General features: G+C 50.6%; 3 protein-coding genes across 7 annotated transcripts in view; all 3 read right to left on the bottom strand.

Annotated features, from left to right (window-relative positions):
• The window catches only part of GCN1 (GCN1 activator of EIF2AK4), a 44,313-nt gene extending 38,292 nt beyond the window's left edge, over nucleotides 1–6,021 (bottom strand). For both annotated transcript variants that reach the window (XM_074606023.1, XM_074606022.1), the window contains exons 1-6: nucleotides 5,983–6,021; nucleotides 3,411–3,513; nucleotides 2,799–2,862; nucleotides 2,092–2,223; nucleotides 807–915; nucleotides 21–119 (exon numbers count right to left, since the gene is read on the bottom strand). In XM_074606023.1, coding sequence (XP_074462124.1) covers nucleotides 21–119; nucleotides 807–915; nucleotides 2,092–2,223; nucleotides 2,799–2,862; nucleotides 3,411–3,513; nucleotides 5,983–6,000 — 525 coding nt within the window. In that variant the 5' untranslated portion in view covers nucleotides 6,001–6,021. The remainder of the gene's footprint in view (nucleotides 1–20; nucleotides 120–806; nucleotides 916–2,091; nucleotides 2,224–2,798; nucleotides 2,863–3,410; nucleotides 3,514–5,982) is intronic.
• A 306-nt stretch (nucleotides 6,022–6,327) lies between these two features.
• On the bottom strand, nucleotides 6,328–9,625 carry RPLP0 (ribosomal protein lateral stalk subunit P0). The gene is made up of 8 exons (XM_074606071.1): nucleotides 9,551–9,625; nucleotides 9,263–9,366; nucleotides 8,654–8,829; nucleotides 8,475–8,562; nucleotides 8,055–8,201; nucleotides 7,416–7,601; nucleotides 6,946–7,086; nucleotides 6,328–6,560 (listed from the first exon to the last, which is right to left on the bottom strand). Exons 2-8 carry the CDS (start codon nucleotides 9,314–9,316, stop codon nucleotides 6,399–6,401), a joined length of 954 nt encoding a protein of 317 aa, XP_074462172.1. The 5' UTR covers nucleotides 9,317–9,366; nucleotides 9,551–9,625; the 3' UTR covers nucleotides 6,328–6,398.
• A 275-nt stretch (nucleotides 9,626–9,900) lies between these two features.
• Nucleotides 9,901–20,856, bottom strand: part of PXN (paxillin) — a 47,489-nt gene continuing 36,533 nt past the window's right edge. The window contains exons 9-15 of one of the 4 annotated variants that reach the window (XM_074606067.1): nucleotides 20,155–20,559; nucleotides 19,495–19,575; nucleotides 17,094–17,264; nucleotides 16,576–16,749; nucleotides 15,939–16,020; nucleotides 15,427–15,575; nucleotides 9,901–13,431 (exon numbers count right to left, since the gene is read on the bottom strand). In XM_074606067.1, the coding sequence (XP_074462168.1) occupies nucleotides 13,165–13,431; nucleotides 15,427–15,575; nucleotides 15,939–16,020; nucleotides 16,576–16,749; nucleotides 17,094–17,264; nucleotides 19,495–19,575; nucleotides 20,155–20,559 (1,329 nt within the window). In that variant the 3' untranslated portion in view covers nucleotides 9,901–13,164. Of the gene's footprint in view, nucleotides 13,432–15,426; nucleotides 15,576–15,938; nucleotides 16,021–16,575; nucleotides 16,750–16,894; nucleotides 16,963–17,093; nucleotides 17,265–19,494; nucleotides 19,576–20,154; nucleotides 20,560–20,856 lie in introns of those variants that run through there. The other 3 variants (XM_074606068.1, XM_074606070.1, XM_074606069.1) reach the window with 3 other exon arrangements.

Consider the following 20,856-nt stretch of genomic DNA (forward strand, 5'->3'; position numbering starts at 1 on the left):
TCACGTAAGGCATACGTCACCTCTTTCCACAGCCTGTTCAATTTCTTCACGGCCCCATCCACTGCCTGCTTATGAGAACCTCCCAGGACTTCCAAAAGGAGCAAACACTGAACCTCCACCTGACAAAGAAAACAGCCAAGAAAACTTTCATGAACCTGCTTCTCGGAGAGCTCATATCAAAAAAGATGTGTCAGATGCAACTGATTAGCTGGATCTGCTTAGGAAAAAGTCCTTAGGTCTTGTAAGTTCTTCCAACCCCACACACACCACTTTGCAGAACCACGCATAACAGTTTTGGAAACTCTGACTTTAAAAATGGCAATTTATATCAGATTATAGCTCTTCTTAAAATGTGTTCCAACTATATTCCAAGATGCTATGAGCATGGTCAGAGGTTCAGGTCGCTAATGTAGGTGAAAAGCAAGCAAAAAGCTACTTGTCACTATATGACAGAATATCACGTGCAACTACTTCAAGGGAGGCACAAGGAATTCAGGCCACGCTGCAGACTGCACCCTGGAGGCACCACTAGCCCACCTAGTCTACAAACACTGGTATGAACCATAGCGCGCAGAGCAAGACTGCCCCACGCTCAGGCTTTATACACCTCTTGCTTTCTCCAGCGAAATAGGAGAGATCAAAACACACCAGAAAGCAAAAAAAGATTGTAATGTAAACCTGGATTTTAACATGACATTGTCAGTTATGTTCAGAATTATTTGCAATGTTTCAGCAACTTAAAGACATTAGAAATATTTAAGTCCTTATCTCGGAAGGGATATTTCTGCAAACTGAAAAGAACCTACCAGTTTTTTCCATGTTTCTCCCTGTCTCTTTTCAGGTGTTGGAAAGACTGTGCGTACAAGCAGGCATGTCCAGGAGAGTGCCAGCAGAGCTGCAGATCCACTGCTCTTACTGTTGTACAAACAGAAGAAGGATGTAAATCTACAGCTCCCAATACGTAACTTACCTCTACTAGTCCGTAACAGACTCATCTTTGCCCAAGTAAGAACACCACCTTATAAGCGAGGCAACATTATCACAGAAAAACACAGCAAGTCTTGGCTTTTAAGGGAAATAATTAGCCCTCAGAAGCTATGTGCTTCAGCTCCTGTTTAACACGCAGAACTTCTGAATGGCACAAAAGAGGCTAAATCTCGCCTTGCTGGAAATGAAAAAACTTAGCATAAGAAAGACCATTTTTGGATCTTCCCAGTGGCATTACAGAAATGAGAGTTAAATACTTTGCCAACTGAGAGTGCCCAAAAAGTGACTCAAGATTTCTCATCTGCTGCTCATCTTTACTGTCAGAGCTTCCCAGCCTTAGATTGCCAAATCGTTTCTCAGCTTTCATTCCCTCCTGGCACACTACTCAGTGGTGGCTTCTGCTAACTCTCACCTCCTCCCTCCACTTCAGGTAACGGATCCCACCTCCCAGCTCCCTGAGGATCCTCATCCCATTTTGACCTTTACCTCAAAGTGAAAGAATGTAGAAAGTCTCCTTGGGTACAAGGCCAGCCACTGTGACTGAAGGGTAAATATCATATCAACGCAAGCCTCTAAACTAAGATCAGATTTTTTTTTAAAGCTACACTTCTATTCCTCCATGGAGGCATTGCAGGACGGCTCTCTGTGGCCTGTATCAGCTGAACAATTCCCTAAGTCACCTTTTGGAACCACTGATGTTCCCAGATGCTACCACAATAAAACAGTAGCATGTTTCTCAGCTCAGCTTCAAATTTCATTATCTTCCTATCTATGATAAGGTCTTGAGTTCCACCAGATGAACGCCAATGGACAAGGAAATTCTCTTTCCTAATCATTTTGGAGACTATTTCTTGATAAAAGAGTTTATTCCTTGAAGGCAAAACTGTAACTCAGACCCAATCCACCGGCAGTAATACCAAGGTAGTCTTTCTGCTTTCACAGAAGACTGAAGAGTTAAGAAAGGAACACTTGAATGGTCATTAACAGCTTCGTCTCCGAATGTTTTTAACACCTCTGGCAAGCAGCAACAGAAGAATCATTCTGAATACAAGACGAACTACCAGTGACTCGGCAAACTTCCACACAAAGCAACTCATCCAGCACCTGGGAACTCCAGCCTTGCCGCCGATCCCTGACGACTGAAGCGACTGCAGAAGGTTTTTTGCTGTTGCATCTGGCTGGGATTCTGCGAGCTGCTGAAGCGCCAGCTGCAGGGCTCTGCGGGATGCTGCATCGCTAGAAAGAAAAATATATCTCCGTGAACATAACAAATCCTGCCAACACCACACATACTACTACACTTGCATCACACAAAGGATTCTGCTTTCTCATTTCAGCTGTCGAGCTAATAGTTATTTTAGCCTTGCTGTTCCAAGAAGAGGAGAACTTTCTGGCAGAAATCTCCGTTCCCTTCCTCAGCCAGCAGAAGTTATGTCGAGGCTATCCGGCAGGTTGCAGAGGAAAACACGGGTTCTGAACAGCTTCTCTACAACAGGCCACAATTTAATCCGATCTAAAAGACGTCTAAAAGACACCTTAGTCTTGCTTCACAAGGACACAGGCATGCATTCTTACAGACTGAACACAGAATGCAAGTTTTCATTTCAAAATTAAAAGTGAAACACAAGGTAAGCATTGTAAAACTTTTTAATGTCAAACATAACTTGACAGCCTAATTATTAGACGGCATCTTTCAATGTCATGCATCTATGTGACACTGCATGCTAATGTTTCCAGATGTTACCAGTTTAACTAATAAATACATAAATACCAACAGATTAAATACAGCCTTTCTACACTAACTTACTCACCGGTATCGATGCAGAGTAAGGCAGAAGAGTTTGCAAAGGCCTTTCACTGCACCCTCTGGAAGATCTGTAACAGATTATATTTCAAAATATTTCTTCATAAATCACTGAGCTCTTAATCTTCAACACAAACATCATTCGCTTTACAACTGAAATCAGTGAACTGCTCACAGCCCCTACACATCCATGAAATTGTTTGCAAGGATCATAGTCAGAGTCCTCCCTTTTTATACACTTTATGCATATTTTTAAAAATAAGGGCAAAATTGGAACACGTGCTAATTCACAGTTATCTTCAGAAAATGAGAGAAATCAGAAAGATTTTTTTTTTAAATTTGTTTCAGCTGTTTTATTAAGACTATCTAAAATCTTCCATACTCTCCCCCTCTCTACATACATACATGTACCACTAACTGGAAAAGCACACATGCTAGTAACTGGAGTTCTGGGTTACCTACAAAACCCATGCTTAGAATTCACACTGTGAGAAAGCACACTCCAAATGCCGCCAGCCCCCTGCTTCGCTACCCCACAAGCTTCACGCAGCCTATGAAACAAAATATTTTAACATTCTTCCCCACCCTGGTAACCAGAACATCACTCCAAAGCTTCTACCTTTCCCAGAAATGCATTTTCCCAGCTCACTGAGGATCTCTCTCCGTTCCTTCACGCTGGCTGTGGTTACCTTTACCGCAAACCGCTTCAGTGTGTCAGAAATCTAAAACACGGAGAGGAAAAAACGTCAGACTGCCTTCGATATCAACACATAGAACACAAAGCCAGGGCGAGTAAAACGTGTCGTCTGCCACCACGCGACCTCTTAGTGACCAAATGTGACCACTCACGGTCTTATCTGCTGCGGAACGGCTCAATGTACATCACACACGATGGAACTCAGAAACCTCCCCCTTCGGCTGAAGGATGAAAGGATGACTGCTTTCTCTTTGTTAACCTGTGTCCCTGTCACAGCATTCATGCTCTGCAAGATACATTTATCCCTCTAAAAGTAGGACAGAGGGAGAGGTAAGATCAATAGCCTGGAGTACAGGACCTTTAAAAGCAACCCAAAAAAATGCACTTCAAGAACACAAAGGTGCTCTTCAGTGCGTATTACCTCCTAAAGCCCATGCATCCCTGAAGGGGCGCTTCTAACTGCAGACGACCCAGGGCTGACCGTAGCCGCCCATCCCGAAAAACTGATTTGTGGTTTCAGGCTGCCAATAGTTGTGAAATTCTGTACACAGGCCCCAAAAAAGCACGAACCGCTCGCCTTCAGTCTTTTCCAGAACTAACAAGTACATCGCAGGCATTTTGTAAATTGGACTTGCCAGATTACAAAAGGTTGCGCCTCGCTATCAAACTCCTTCCACGTGCTATCAGTAGCACCCAAGGTCACCCAAGCAAAACGCAAAATCCCATCACACAACTGAATATTTGTCATGCCTGTGCTACTGTGCACCTGGATCTGCCAGCAGGAAGGGACACAGGATGCGCCCCCCCCCCCCCCGCAGTTTAACTCCTGTAAATAGTTTGTTTCGGTTATCAAGTGCTACCGAGACGGTGAGATATGCTGTCTCAAAAGACTAGCAAGAAGCTTAAGTTCTCAGTAACCAGCTCCTTGAACTACCGAAACCCTTTCCATGAACTTCCAAGTTTTGCAAGACCTGCAAGACGAAAGACTTTGTGGGGACTGAACAGGGCTCAGCCCGGTCTACGCTCACGGGTTTCCTGCATTTACATAAAACAAAACACGGCTCTCCAGGAAAGGCTTTTAAAATTCAGGTCTTAAACTAAGCAACTTCAGATCTTAATAATCATCATCTTTAGGAAGGGCAGCAAATAAGCATGCCCTTAGAAACTCATCAAAACTGTTCCTTCCCTCTTCAGGCAAAACTCTACCAGTTTTGCCACAAGCCTTTTTCTAAGCGCAGGAAACCAGGCAATTGAGAAGCAGCCATTGTCTCCACCCTTCTGAGCGCTGCTCTCAGTGAAACCTTGCTGCCGAGGCGCAGGAAGGGTAACCCTGCACAGCGGCTGCCGGGGATTTGGAGAGGCCAGCCACACCGCCCCGACCCTGTGACCACCTCACACCCTCAGCTCTCCTTAAAAACTGGCTGAAAGCAGAACTGCACCTCTGAACAGCAGGATACAGGTCGACCTGTGGAGGACGACTTTATCATCAGAACTGACAGAACCAGCTGCAATTAAAGAGCTCCTCTTCGTTCAGACCTTTCAATTACATGAGTTCATCACATGCAAATTCAAAGCAAGCTGCATTTACTCATGCTGCTTCATCACAAGCAGGGAGACGTACAGACATGAAAAAACACATTAAAATTACCCTTACAGCCTAGAAATGCAATATATAAATCACGTATAACACCACAGAACTTCCCAAGCAGCTTAGTGCCTTACCCAGATGGCACAAACTACGACTCCCCGCTCTCCACAGAACAGACGCTTCACCCATTTGCTTTTTCTTTTTATTAGGATGTATACATATGCGCGTTACAAAGTCAGAACACAAGCAGCGCTGCTGCAAACAAATACAGAGAACAAACGCAGTATTTATCCTAGTAAGGACCTGCTGCTGAGAAGGCTGGGATTTGCCTTGGGAACATCCCCCTCGAAGGCACCGAGCTGCAGACAAAAGCCCACCGGGGTGTAACAGCCGATCGCGGCTGTCCGGGCGCTGGGGAGCGCTCCCTCCGGCAGGCCGGGCGCGGGGAGAACGCTCGACTTCCCCCGTTCTGAACGGGACCCCCGGCAGCCGCGGGGGCGGCCGCAGCCCCCGCTGAGGCCGGCAGCCGCACACGAGGAACAGCCGCCTTGTGCCGGCCGTTTATCCGGCACTCGCTCCGGGAGCGGGCGGGACCCTCCCGAGGGCGACAGCGCCCTTCCCCGCTCCCCTCCGAGCCACAGCCGCCCGCGGCAACCGCTGAGGGAACGGCGGCTCAGCCCGGGCTCCCCAGCCGCCATTGCGGCCTCCCTGCGGCGGGCAGCGCCGGCGCGGCCTTCCCTCCCCGGGACGCGCCCGAGCCCGCTGCCACGTCCCCGGCCGGCCGCGGGCGCCAGACCGACCCCCACAGACGGGCCGATGGAGCGTAGGAGAGCAGCAGCGGGCGCAGACCCGCCGCCGCCATCACCGAGCCGCGACCGCCGCGCCGCGGGCCCGTCCCGCACTCACCTGCGTGTCGGCCGCCATGGCGCCGCCTGCGACCCCGGAAGCGGTAGCGGCTTCCGGTGTGGGCCGCGCGCGCGAGGGTGGCCGGGGCGGACCCGTCTCCATGGCGACGGCGCCGCGGCCCGGCCCGGCCCGGCCCGGCCCGAGCCGCCCCGCACGGCGGGACCCGGCCCATGGCGGGGGAACGGAGCCGAACGGAACGGAGGATCCGCCGGCACCGCCCGCACCCCACGCCGGGCGCGGAGCTGCGGGCCCCGCGGAGCCGGCGCTCCCCAGCAACGCACCGGAGCTGCCGGGTCACACTTTCCCCGAGCCCCCTGGTGATCAAGGCATGGATGCAGGCACACGGAATGTGTAAAATAGCTTTTATTTCTCCAGTCGGACCAACTCTGACATAAACAGACAGAGGGCGGCTGCTGTTAGTCGAAGAGGCCAAAGCCCATGTCCTCGTCAGACTCCTCTGATTCCTCCTTCGCCGCCTCCTTCGCCGGAGCAGCAGCGGCAGCGGCGGGCGCAGCCGTTTCGGCTACCACAGGGATGGCGGCCACAAAGGCAGACGGGTCTGCCAGGAAGGCTTTCACCTGCAAAAGGCAGGGAGGGGAAAAAGGTAAACTCAAAAGAAGCAAACATTTTGAAGGATTGAACCTCTGCAATCACGAAGGCAATGCTCGCAGCTTGCCAGAAGCCAAAGAGATGCACTCAGCCCTGCCACGTATGAAGGATCAGAGACATTTCAGCTACACCCAAGTGCAACAGCCCCAGGGAGGCAGGAATGCCAGGCAATTCAGCTTTCTCCTGCTGTTCATACAGAACACAAGGACGCAAGTGCCCCTTCCCAGGACAAGTCCCTCACACACAGGTGGGTCTGAGTCCTTTCAGATGACGTGACATGCAAGGCTTCTGTGGCAAGGCCCAGCTGCGTTTCTGACAGCCCTCTGTGCAGCAGATCGCTCAGCCATTAATTACCTTTTCAGCCAGCGGGAAGGTGTAGTCGGTCTCCACTGCCACAGCCAGGACCCGCTTGTACCCGTTGATGATGGAGTGGGGCACAGAAGCAATGGTGGGGTACCCGATCTGCAGACAGACGCTGGCAACATTACGGACACCCTGTGAGGAGAGAGAAATAAACGGGACTAGAAACCATGGCAGATGATGGCACATTTCTACACTGCGTACAATGCACGCAAGTAACACAGCTCCAGTGAAATCAGACAATGATTTAAATGGCCTCAAACGCTTTCTGAAGTAGCTTCAGGTGCAAAAGCCTACAGAAGGTACTCCCTGACAGACTGTTTCTGCAGGGCACCAGGGAGAACTCCTAGCTTTGCAGGACCCCATGGAAAATACCGGAGACGATCCTTCATTCTGCAGTAGTGCTGGCTGCCACAGCAGCAAGGCACAGGTAGAGCAGAATGGACATGGGCTGTGGCACTCACCTCCAGGAAGCGCTTGTGCAAGGTCTCCTCGGTGATGTCCAGCACTTCGGGATTGTAAATGCTGCCATTGTCAAAGACCTGCTGGATCACCAACCCGAAGGAGAAGGGGGAGATGTTCAGCATGTTCAGCAGGGTGGCTTCGCTGGCACCCACTTTGTCTCCAGTCTTGATGAGCTGCACATCGCTCTGAGGAAACAAGGGGGAAAGGAGTGAATATGCGCAAAGAAATTCAGGCACATCAATGCAACTGGACACAAATGCACATTTCCAATGGCAAGAGATGGAACTGAAGGAACAAACAAGCACAACAAAAACAGACGCCGTGTCCAGCTCCACCAGTTGAGAAAGCCCTCGACCACACGAGCAGGCGCATCTCAGCCAGGAGAAAGGCAGCGCCCTTCCTGCATTACTTGCAGGTAGCTCAGCCCAAGACTTTCTCCAGCAGAGCCCAGCCATGCAGCTGAGATCTGATGGAGAATTTAAATCCCCCCGCACTGCACAGCCAAACCAAGCCAGACATCCTCTTTTGAGTTCCCAAAGTGCAGCAGTCAGAGTTTGATCTTTAGAGCTCCCTCAACCGCCACAATCAGGGCCCTCCAGTCAAGGAGCTTTAACAACAGCAGCATGCTGCTCACTAACCAGAATTTCAATGGTTCCTCTGGAAATCTTCGTGGTGATGCCCAAGGCCTGGAAAAAGGAGGTCTTCTCAGGTCCAAGACCAGTGTTCTGTGCCGGCACAGTCACATCACAAGGAGCAATGGCACCAGCACGGGCAGCTGCTGGCACCTGGAGGAAGAAAAAATGAGAAGCTGGAAGAATGCTCACCTCTCAGATCTCGTGGGATGGCATCAACTCCCTCCTGAAGTGTTCCTCCAGGATGGACATCACCCAGGCACACACAAGTGAGACAGAAGTTGAATTTGAGCAGTTTGGCTAAAGCTGCAGGGGCCTAGCACCCAACCCATGAAGACTCCTAATAATCAGGTATCCCCCATGCAGTTTCAGTTTTAAGTCTGTATCTGCCAGCCCAGAGACACAGTGAGAGCTGATCTCCCCTACCTTGTTAGCCAGCAGCATGTCCCGGATCTCAGTCAGATCCTCCTTGGTGAAGACAAAGCCCACGTTCCCACGGATGTGAGGCAGCAGCCTGAAAGAAAGACAACAGCCTTCAGTTCTGCTACTCACAACTTCTCCTCCTCCCAGAGGACCCAGGAGTACATTCAGACAGTGTTACCCACTTTTCTAAAGCAGGATTATTCTCCAGATGACCACGAATAGCTTTGCGCATCATCGTGTTCTTCCCCATCAGCACAACAGCCTTCCCACGCAGGGACATACGGATTTGCTGCATCTGCTTGGATCCCACATTGTCTGCTCCCACAATGAAACATTTTGGGTAATCATCCAGGAGTTGCTACAGCCAAGAAAAACACTGTAAGTATCCAAAGAAATCTGGAACACTGCACAGAACAGCATTAAAACCTCAACATGTTTAAATGCAAAAAAATCCCCAACTTTCTGAAGTTTTAGAGTGCTCGGTTTAAAACGACGTTGGGTGCACCACACGGCTGCACCTTTCACTCAGCTATCTCTTTAGATCCCGAAACAAGTTATCTCTGTAACTGCTACAGCAAATTCTCACAGGAGCCTTAAAAACGGTCTGATGTGGACTATCTTAATCTTCTCCTATTGCCTCGTAATCGGTCCTTAAACAGACAACCTACGGCACCCCATCTCTTTTTTTAAAAGCCCCCCCCCTCGCAGACACGCCCCGAGCGGCGCCAGGCCCGTTCCCTGCGGGCCGCGATCGCCAGGCCTCAGCCCTGCGGGGCCGCGCCGATACTCACGATGATTTTCATAAAGTAGTTGGACTTCCACGTAGCCCTGTCTTCCCTGGGCATCGCGGCGGTGCTCCAAGGATCGCCCGGTGGGTTTAAAGACGAGCTGGGACCTGCCAGGGAGAAGCGCGGCTTAGGCGGGCCCGCACCCCTCCCTTCCCCCGCCTCCGCCTCCCCGCCCCGCAGCCCAGGACCTCCGGTACACCCCGGGCACGGTGCGGACCCACCCCGGCCCGTCCCGGCCGCCCAGGCCCGCCCCGGGCCCACGGGAGCTGCCGCGCCGCGCCGCGCACCCACCTCCACGAGGGCTCCGGGAAAGAAAGGCCGGAGGGCGGGCCCACCTCTTTTTATACCGCGGCTCACGCCCAATCGCAGGCGGCCGCGGAGCTACCTCTCCTCAACCCATTGGTTGCCCGCTGCCTGTCAATCAGGGCGGGCCGCCGTTCTCACTGGACCAGCGCCGCCTGCCGCTTACAGGACGTGCGGCGCAGGAGGCCGCGCCGTGGCGGAAGGCAAGAGGCGCCCCCTGGCGGCCGGAGGACCGCGCAGCTCCCCCCGCTCCCCAGCCCCAGCCGGGGGACCCCGCTCCGTGTCTGGTTCCTCACAAGCTTAGGGACGAGAAACAAATCGCAACACACACGTAAGAATAATGGTAAAAATTTTATTAGCGTAACTGCAAGAATTTTAAATGGAAACAAAAAAAAAAAAAGAAAGCGGAGTTAGAAGTTTACACGGGAGAAAAGTTACCAAATAACTATCAACCCAGCGGAGCAGCCCCCAGCCCAGCCCCGGCCTTCCCCAGGGGCAGCGCTTGGTCCAGGGGGGCTGCCCACAGAGCCTTTGAAGACAAAACCTGCCCAGGAACAGCTCCCGGGTCACCCACCCACCCTCCCCTGGGGACCTGCCATGGCACCGGTCCCTCCTCCGGCACCACCCCCAGCCCTCGCCCCCCGGCTCTCTCCACACGCAGCTCCCCTAAAACTGCACCTGCAATCACACAACAGGCATTTTGGACATCCAAAGGGGCAGCAGGCACCAAAAGTCATCATTTGGCAGAGTAGCACCCACGTAGCATCTCAGCATGTCAGAAACCGGGTAACTCGAGGACATGCTCCACATCTTGCTCAGGAGGAGAGTGTGTGACGATCTCCGTTAAGCACTAACGACAGACAAGCCTCCTTGTGTCACTTCGGCAAGCCTCAACCAGCAGTGAGGTAGGTTAAAGACTCCCCGGGGAGGGAAACTGAGGCACATGATGACACAGTTTGCGGTAGCGCCAGAAGCATCTTCTCGCCCCCTTTGGCACCCTCAACACTACACAGCTTTTAGTCCTCCTAGAGGGGCTGAAAGTTGACCTTTGCAGACAAACACACACAACTTACAGTGTCCATTTTAAGTCAAATTGATTTCAAAGCAGAAAAGCCAAATGCGTGAGGTTTCTTGCCTCACCAACCCGCCAGGTGCTGCACTCAGCCCAGTCGACACAACTTTAGCTCTAGTGCTTCCACAGCTCCCTTCGCTCTCACCACCACACGCTGAGGCTCATTTGTACGGGGAAAACGGTGAAAAACAGTTCCAGTGGCCCAAGCAGGGCAGCAAAGCACCGCCGCGAGGTTAAGCAGGACAGCAACCGGCAGATCCCAGCCCAAGGTCAGGCTGGTTTTTGACACAGCTGCCCCTGGAGCCCCAGTGCACCTGAAAAGCACAACCGCTGTCAATGGTGATACTGCTGTAGCGCTCCGGAGAAGTTAATTCCAAACACCACTCCCTGTGCTGCTTCGGCTGTTACCACAGAACGCCATCAGGTATTTCAACATAGTATTTCACCTTTCATAGCACCCTCCAGCCAGAGACCTAAAAGTGCTTTGGCAAACGTGAACTAAGCCTCACAATAACCTCACAAATCCAGGCTAAACTGCCCCCATTTTACAGATGGGGAAACTGAGGCACGGTAAGGTTTAGTGACTGGCCCAAAGTTACACACAGCTAGTCAGGAACAGGGTCTGTCTCTCCCAAATTCTTCTCCTTAGTCACAAGACCTTTCTTCCACAGGAGAAAAGGAACCCCTTCCCCAATTAGCCTTGCTCTGGTTTCAGGTGGCTGAAGAGGAGAAACCAAGGGCAAAGGTCTGAGTTCTTCCCTGCTGCAGCATCATATTAAGACTCGACTAGAACATCCTGGAAGCTGGGCTTTGGGAGAATGACAGGTGATTCAAATACAGCAGTTTACAGGTTACAATAAAAACCCAAAAACACACTTTTAGGTGACCCAGAGGAGGGGGGCGGGGGGAGCAGGGGAAAAAAAAATAAAAAGCTATTCACAGTTCACCTGCCTGTGCTAGGAAAAAAAAAAATACAAGTCACATTCCCTTCCCCATAGATTCCAGCCCCTCCCAACCCGCAATAAAAAGAAAATATTCAATGTTAGTTAGGCTTAACAAAGCGTTGAGGTTACAGATGCAGTAAACCAGCACAACTGGCACACTGCCTAGAACAGCACAGCTTGATATAAAAGTTGCTTTCTTAAAATCACTTCAAAACCAATTTCTGTATAAGAGGATTAAAAGTAAATTAGGTATGAATTCAAAATCAGTGTAGAAATCTACAGTTCTTATCAAAGACAGGATACAGTATTTACTTTGATAGTAAAACTCCAAGTGTGTCACACACACCTGACCCAAGGGACTTGTTATACCAGTAACAGTCAATATAAAAGGTTATTGCTCTAGCATCTCTCAGCAGAACATGTTTAAGGAGCACAGAAAAGGGAAATACCAAGGGACTGACAGGTCTCATTAGCAAAGAGAGGAAGAAAGGATATAAAGTTTGGTTGTTTTTTGTTTTTTTCCTGGCTTCTTAAACCCCTCCACTTCTCGCTCTTGTGACAGTTTCAGGCCCCGATAGATGGGAGAGTTTCAGGCCAGATAAACACGCACACGTCCCACTCGCTCATGACAGGGATGGATGAAAAAGGCTGTGCTCTAACCTCTCTGCATCTGCTTTTAAAGAAGGGACGATGCCTCTTCCTCTTTCCCGGGAGCAGCAGGCAAGGGGGGCAGAAGCCCTGAGCAGGCCTGGGTGGTGACAAGAGAGTGCCTGGCCTAGGATGTCACCCACAGGAGCACACCAGTGCTGAGGGACGGTCAGGGCTTACTCCACCTTCTGCTCCAGTGTGTTGAGAAAAGGCAGAGAATAATAAACTAGGGAAAAAAAAAAACAAAACAACCCACCCCACACAGTAATGTTAATCTTGTATCCTCTTAACAAAAAAAAAAAAACCAAACAAAACCAAAAACAGTAAGTGGTATCATCTCCTTACAGTGTAATGGAACTGGAGAGACCCTTGCAGGGTCTTGGCTGCCTGCGCTGGCGCTCTGATCTCAGCAAGTCACACATGGCATGTGGCTTTAGTGAGCAGAGCCAGGGTGGCACTGAGATCACAGGGTGCCCTCGCTGTGCTATTGCTCAGACTGCAGGCATGCAGACAAAAAGCCTGAGAAAGAGGTGTCAAAGCAGAGGGCTGCATTGTCAGCAAGTGTCACGATTTGCTTGGAGCGCTGACACAGGCTGAAACGTACTGGCAAAGACTCCTTCTGCCAGGAGGGGGCTGGGTAAAATCTGCCTGTTGGAGCCCTCGAGCTAAGCTCAGCTGTCAGTCACACACACAGACACGCACACCGTAACGAGGGGACTCTGCCTCTCTCTACTGAGACACAGCAAGGGCATTTCCAGTTTAATGGTCCGTCTCGTCTCTGGATCTACTGCCTCTCCACAGCAGCAGAAAGCACTCCCACCCCACCCCACCCACCCTCCTCCCCTGCCTGGTAAGGTTTCTAAATCACAGTAATGTTCAGAGAGACAGAACTGCCAAGGGGGTGGCAGAAAGATGCTTAGCGCCCATCTATGATGCCTCTAACAGAAGAGCTTGAGAAAGCAGTTCTGGCAGTAGGGCTTGTCATTCTGTTCTTTGAAGGTTCCTTTGTTGAGCTGCTTGAGGCAGAAGGCACAGACAAAGTGTTCGGGGTGAAATTTCTTGCCCATAGCAGTGATGCAGCGTCCTGTGATAGGCTTCTGGCAACCGGAGCAGAGCGAGCCACGCCGCTCGTGGTAATGCACCTCGCAGTAGGGCTGCCCGTCATGCTCAAAGAAGCTGCCATTGATGAATGGTGTGAAACATTCCTGCAGGAGGACAAAGCAGAAGGGGACAGATTGTATAACAAGCTGGGGATGCGGGCAGCTCCACAAGCCTCCTCTGCTCTGTGGCACAGCCTAGCTGTACTGTGGGCAGGGTGGAACAGCATCGTCCTGTTGTCCAAAGAGCCAAACTCTGTCCATCGAGAAGAGTTTCCAAGGAAAGGCTGACAGATGGACAGATACAGCCACAAGCAAGGGAATTAACTATGTAACTTCTATGAAGAACATACTACAGATGAGCTACCAGACATATCCAGCCAGGAGAAAGGAGAACACTCCCTTCCTCTGAGATGGGAAACACTGCAGCACCTGTCCCTGTTGGTTGTTTTTTTTTAATCTCACTCCAGCTTCCCCACAACAGCAGGCAGAAGCAGGGACCAAAACAGCCTTTCATGCATCAGAATTCTGATGAACGTGGGACTAGCTCCAGCTGAGAAAATGAGGCACAATTAATCTTTACAAGTGACCTCTCCAGAATGGCTGGCATTACACAGGTACACTTTGCGCAGCATCATCCATCCTGAAATACCTCCACCAGGTACACACGCATCTTTACCGGGAGAAAGTGCTGTTTGATCTACAGTGCCAATGATTTTGAATAGATTAGGAGAAGAGGACACACCAGTTATGTGCTTATTAGCATCCAGAGCTCCTCACCCCCCTCAGCATCAGACAGCTGAGATTCTACACTTCAGAACCTGCAGCAGAAGCACCCACCATCCCCACAAGACTGGAGAGACCCCTCTCCTTGTACAAGTGGGAAACCGAGGCAGCAGGTGTGGGGGAGAGTTAATTATACTGTCAGATTTCTGAACACATCAGCATCAAGGCCAACAGGAGAAGCAAGATTTCCAGAATCCTGGTTTTGCTGAGCCCCAACACCATCCTCTTCCCAGGGAGGACACACGATGTCACACACAGCTGGACCCGAACATGTACACAGGAGTACAGCAAACAGCATGCAGAGCCATGGACAGCTGAACACTCACAATACTTGGAAAAATGCAGTTTGCCTGCAGTGAGTCAAGACTTTTCTAATGCTGACAATTAGTTCAACAAAGCCTCCTCCCTCAGTCAGCAGGACAGCTGAAAAGTCTGCTCTGCTTTAGCAAAAACAGGAAGAGAATCCCGCTTCATGTCGTGGAAGACAGCAGTGCTGGCCTCACGCATACAGGCAGTGAGGCAGCAGGGTGAAAGGAGAGCAGAACTGCTTGACAGAAGTCTCATTCTCTGCACAAAAAGGCACAGCCCTCCCCAGTTCCACACAGTTAGGACTGCCATCTTCTGCCTCCACTCCCTGCACACCACTCTGGGAGCCACAGATAATCTGGGCAGGCAGTCCCAACAGCGTGGTGACAGTCTGCTCCGAGCATCATACCAGGAACTGACAGCTTGTGGTTCTGCTGCTTGTTCTGGTCTCTGCCTTTCTTTCCCACTCCAGGAAACACTGGTTGATTTTGCTCATCTCTTGGGGCCTGCAAGAGTTAATATTTGCAAGGCTCTCTGAAAGAGTGCCAAGCATTTAATCTGCAGTATTCCTGTTTATTATGCCTGTTGTATGGAGCCTGCCACTATTTCACTGACTTGCATGTTTGTCTGAACAAGGTCAGTCTCATTAGTTTACATTGTCAGATGGAACATGGGAGGAAGAGCTTCAAAATCTGATTGCTGAGGCAAGTGCTTAGAGAGAAGCTTAGCTTATAATTATTTAAAGGTCACAGAAAATGTCTCTGTTTATCTGCGAGCTGCTGCAGAAGCCCATAATTGCAGCTGGGAACAGAAAGAGCAAAGCAGCTAGAAAGTTTAATGTAAACAGGCAGAGGAACAAGAAGGTGTTTGGTTGCTGACATGTTTTTATCTTGTGGGGCTGGCTGCCCTTCGCTACCCCACAGACGCCGTTTCCTGATAAGGGACCAGATGCCTGCAGGGTGGAAATGAGAGGGGTCGTACAGCAGCAGCAAAGGACCTTGGGTTTCTTACCCGACAGACAAAGCATTCAGGGTGCCACAGGGTGTTCAAGGCAGAGATGTAGTTTTCCAGGATAGCCCGGGCACAACCTCCACACTTCGGAGCAAACATGTCAAAGTAGTCCTTGCGGCAATAGGCTTTGCCATCCTTCTCATGAAATCCTGCCAAAGGAAAAGAGAGGCAAAGAGTATCAGCTTCTCATCTTTACCTGTGGCCAGCCACGTTCTGCAGGGTAACCAGCAGGGGCAGGATCATCCTTCCCTCTGCTAACGCAGACACAGCAGGTAGCCGTTCCTTGTTCTGCTGCTCTTCCTATCCTATGCGTGTACATGTACACGCATACCCTTCCTCTCCGGGGAGAAAAGAAGATTTCTGCTAGCATCCTTCCCCCATAAACAGCTATATCCCTTGGAACTTCCATCTTCAGCAGTTCCCCTGTCACCTCTCAGGCTGTCCCCTGCTAGCAGCTCTGCCTTACACACTTGTCTGCAGTTCAGGGAAGAGATTGCATAAACCAGCAATACCTTCAGGTCCGAAGAAAGCTCCACATTGGGCACAGAAAAAGTGTTCAGGGTGCCATGTCCTGTCCAAAGCCGTCACCACTTTCTGTTCAGAGGAAGACAAAGTGCAACTCATGTAAATGATGGCTTCGGCTTGGAGGTAAGGGGGGGCTGGGTCAGGGGAAGATCACATTCACATTGGTACTGACAAGAGCGTGCATTAAAATAGACTGTCCTTTAGAGAGCTGAGTCAGTTCTTCCCCATCTCTGGCTCATTCAGGCTTTCCCCACTGCACACTTTTTTTACCCTAAAAGGATCTTACGCACTCCTTCCTCCCTTATACAGGGCCCCGTCCAGCTCTCAGGACTAGCACTGGTGCCTGCTGCTACAGGCTACCAACAGACAAATGCTGAGGAATCATTACCAGAATGATGGAGCGATGCGGGGTTCTGAAGGAACTTCAGCAAAGGTAAGAGGAACTAACTCCTCTCATTAGTGTAATAATTTGACTGTGCCAAGTTGTTTCCCTTTCAGAGCCAGGGCAAAGGAAAAATAGAAGTCCCCAAACAAAATCTTCCACCCAGGACACATGGGTGAAGTTTTAAACACCTAGGCCTGCAGCACCTTGCCAGGGCCCTTAATCACCCCCAAGGAACTTACATCAAGGATCGGCCCATTGCAGTAGTAGCAGCGAGGGGAGAAGAGGTTGTGATAGTCCTTCTCGCAGTAGGGCTGACCATCCCGCTCAAAGAAGTTACGCGACCCAATCTCCTCCTGGCAGTGGGTGCAGACGAAGTGCTCAGGGTGCCAGGTTTTCCCCATGGCTGTAACTACCTGTTGGGAAGACAAATTATGAAGGACAATTCTATCTCCCTCTCCCCTAGACCACATGACAAGATACCAGCTGGAGGTCAGCAAGAATGACAAGTTCTACTACTCAAGTGAGCCCTGGACTGGGGTAGCATGAAAACTGAATTACCTATCATCTCAGGAGAGGGCAGTCCCTCAAGGGCAGGGTAGAGGTCACTGGAGGAGCTTACAGCGTACCTAGCCAGTGGATAAATAGAGTACTTCAGTTTCTCCAGCATCTCCAGTCTCTTCAGCCTCACGAAACAGCCCTCCCCATTACTCCCAGCGGCAGCCCAAGATCCAGCAATGAGACAGCACCTTCAACTCACCTGCCCAGCAATAGGCTTCTTGCAGGCTCCACAGACACCTTTGGCAACTGTCGCTACACCCAGTTTGTTCAGGTCAGACTGGAGACTTCCCAGCATGGTGTCCAGCTGACTGCCAGGCTTGGAGGCTGTGGATGGAGGGGAGCTGCTACCGGCTTTCCCCTGCGCCATGAACTGCAGGGAAGAGAAAACAAAGACTGTAAGGCAAGTGCTGCTGTGCTTACAAGATAAATGCCTGCTGTTGCTGCCAGTGGCTCCTCTGTAGAGACAGACAGGAGATTGCCAGGAGACAGCTACGCTCTCTGCAGAAACCAGTGAGAGCCAGGATCAAGTACACACACGTATTCTGCCCGTTCAGAGACATGCAGACACCCTGGGACGCGTAACAGCAGAGCTGTGAACTGACGATTTCATTTTCCTTCACTGCGCATATAGTGGAAGTCACCAGCAGATCCCAAGCAGTCAGCACAGTGCTATGCCTCTGCCAAAAATCTCCCTTTACTTCATCAGGTCCTGGCCAGCTGACAAAGCAGAGACAACATCCAGAGGGCCCCTTCCTCTTGACCTCTCTCTATTTCTATGCTGTTGCCCTCTCAGTTGTCACTCTCTCCTCTCTGATAAGAGATTCCTCTTCCTCATCTCACCTCCTTTTAAGCTAGAGTATCTTCTCCCTTCCCCTCCCTCTCTTTGCACCACCTTCTGCAGATCTTTTTGCCAAGTCTCTTTTGCCCCCATCAGGTGGCTCTCATCCTCTGCCTGAGTTAAGCAAGTGGAAGCAGGAAGGAAATGACTCCCTTCAAGTTGCCTGCTGTTTACCTACAGAGAGGGCAGTGCATCCACAGCAGAGCCCTAGCAGACAGGACTGCAATGGAAAGACTGCCACGTCTATTGTCAGACCGCTGGAAATGCACAGGGGTGGGGCAAAAGGGATTAAGATACTTGTTTCAGAGGCTGTTTCTGAAACTCACACCACTGCAGTACACATGGCTTCTTGGAAAGGCTTCCCAGAGGACGGGGAGAAATGTTTTACTTAGGTTCATAACTTATAAACAAAGTATATGCTCTCTTTGGCCACCAAAGCCCCCATTGCAGGCAAATTGCAATAATGAAATACACATTATTTTAGCTGACTTTGCACTGCAATAGCTACTGTCAGGTTTAGAGACCCAAAGAAGTGCCTCCCTGAGATGTTGGTCTGGAGCACATTTTCTCTTACTAAGAGGACAGATTAAAATAGACATAAAATCTACACTTGAGAAGAACTTACCAGCCTGCTGCCAGCACAGCCAGGGCAGCAGGGACACACTGAAGTGCTTCACAGCCTTGGCAGAACCTGCCCTTCCAGCCACAGGAGGAGCTCTATTCCCTCTCCTGCAGCTGGTCACACTTGTAGCAGACTAGTTTACTCAATGACAAACCCTGGTTTCAACTCATTTGTATAAAAATTCTCATGACATACATAATTTTAGCTTTCTTACACACACTCCTCATCAGCCATGCCTTGCATGCAGCATGACTCCCAATGGAGCTGAACGGTTTCTCCCCTCCTCTCTCCTCCCAGCCATCCCATAACTTGCACTCTCTCCTAGTCCAGCAGCACAGAACAGCCTCATCACACCCCAATGTCCTGAGCCTAAAACAAACCCTCTGCCACACAGAAGTTATTTGCTACCTAATGGTTACCATGAATGTCTCCAAAGCACACCATTGCAAGGAGATTTTTCACAGGGGGGAGACAACAGACCTTTGTAAACAAAGCCAGGCCAGAGGTCCAGGACAAAGCCAGGGCCTGTTGCATGGCACAGCAGGAGGAAAAGGGTTGCACCGTGTCAAGAGACTCATACCCTCTCTCACTCTAACCAGGGGCTTGTGGCCACCAGGCAGGGCAGGGAAAAATGCCACACACAAACGATAAATACCATTTGGAGAGAAAGAAGATGAGATGAATTCAACATGTAGCAAACAGAGCACTTCACCCTTGCCTGTAAGGACCACACACTCCTGCAAGCCACAGCTGACCTCAGTGCCAGCACAACCACCTGTGCACGCTACAATTTCTACCTGGCCTGGGATACAGCCTTCCCAACAGCTCACAGATGAGTCCCCACCTGAAAGAGGTTTGTTCCCAGCTCCCACACGCAATGCCTGCTGTTTACAGGCAACACTCAGCACAGCATCCACATAAATTTGTCATGCAAAGGCCCTTCAAATTCACGCCTTCACCCATGAGATCTGCCATCACTCAAGTTCAGTTAGGCGCTCTATGAGCAACAAACCACGCACAACAGGGTATCATGTACATTAATGGCGGTGGGAGTTCTCAGAGCAGATCCTGGCAGCATCTGCAGCACACTCATAGACCAGCAGAGCACACCATGCTGAAGAAACAGAAAGGAGGTCCTGCCTTCTCAGGGGCTGGGGGGCCCAGTGGCGCATGAGCAGCCAGCAGATTGGCACTGTGGACGAGGGGAGGAGCAGAGGTCACCTGAAAAGTACAACAGTTCAAGATGCAGAGGTGCTTCCTCGCTCACTGCTTGAAAGCTGCCTATACATCTAACATTCCACAGTACTGCAGTGCTCATATACATTAAGACTTCCCACCATCCTGGAGCTGCAGCCCTTCCCTGACAGGAGATGCAGAACACAGCTCTTGATCATCTCTTCCCCAAAATCCACTCACACTGTGGACACCTGCCTAAACAGGCAAACCAGGAATGACTGCTGATTTGCTCCTTCCAGTATCAAGGTTTTGCCCACTCCAAGGGAGATCTGCAGCCTGTGCTTCAGAGCTGCCTCCTTCACCTCAGAGGGAACCAGAGTCCCTGCTGCACAAAGTCAGGACAGACAGTAACCACTCACACCCCAGCAGGTTATTGCACAGGCACGTACTTTGCAGTGCTAGACAGGCACAGCTGGGATTAGATATTGCCAAAGAGTCCTCTTCTATCTAGCAGTTCAGTACTAGCCTTTACCTGAACATTCTATCTACTGAGCTATCAAGCTGGGAGCAGCATTTAGACTGGAAAACACTGCTAAAAACACAACCCAGAAGAGGTAAGCCTGCCTGCATCTGTGGGAAGAAAGCTTCATCTTCAGTCTGACAGCCAACGGAAACAACTGTCTTGGTGCTAGGGGTCCAGGCCTGGGGAGAACACGAGTGCCTGGGATCTTCAGAAGGGGTGCCCACACCAGAAAGCTCATGATAATCATCATCAGAAGTTTCCCACTGAAAGAGAGGCTGGGGAGCCAAGCTGAAGGAAGAGGAAGAGACTGGACTCGGAGCTGAGGTAGATGGCACATGGGAAGGCTGAGGCGGGAGTGGGAGGAGAGGCGCGGGGACAGAGAGATGAGAGGGAGCGGCATTAGCAGAGACTGTCTTTGCAGCTTCTTTGGAAGGCTGGAGCAGGGGAGAGGCTGGAACAGAGACTGTCCTCCTTGGGGGGAGCGGGGATTCTGGAGGAAAAACCACCTAGAAAGACACAGAGGAAGAAGAAACATGAACAAATGCAAAGAGGAACAAGTACTTCCTACAACAGGAAGGCTAGTTGTTACCACTATGTTTATTTAAGGGGAAAAAGCAGCAAGAAAGAGAAGGGAACTAGAAAACATGCTTCCCTGTGTAGCTAAAGGAAGAGCACCATCTTACACCCAGAACTTCCTGCAGAGGTACAGTATTGGGGAAAACCAAGCACGCCTCTCTGACAGGTCTGGTTTTAAAAACAATCCCCGCATTGACATTCGATAGGTGATAGTAGCAAACTGCCCA

This window comes from Larus michahellis, chromosome 13, assembly GCF_964199755.1.
Source record: "Larus michahellis chromosome 13, bLarMic1.1, whole genome shotgun sequence".
Lineage (NCBI taxonomy): Eukaryota > Metazoa > Chordata > Aves > Charadriiformes > Laridae > Larus > Larus michahellis.

Coding starts and splice junctions, on each gene's coding strand:
- RPLP0 (XM_074606071.1), bottom strand. CDS start 9,316: ATGCCCAGGGAAGACAGGGCTACGTGGAAGTCCAACTACTTTATGAAA. Junction 7,087..7,415: donor TGCACAAGCGCTTCCTGGAG/GTGAGTGCCACA, acceptor CTCTCCTCACAG/GGTGTCCGTAATGTTGCCAG. Junction 6,561..6,945: donor CCTTCCCGCTGGCTGAAAAG/GTAATTAATGGC, acceptor TGCCTTTTGCAG/GTGAAAGCCTTCCTGGCAGA.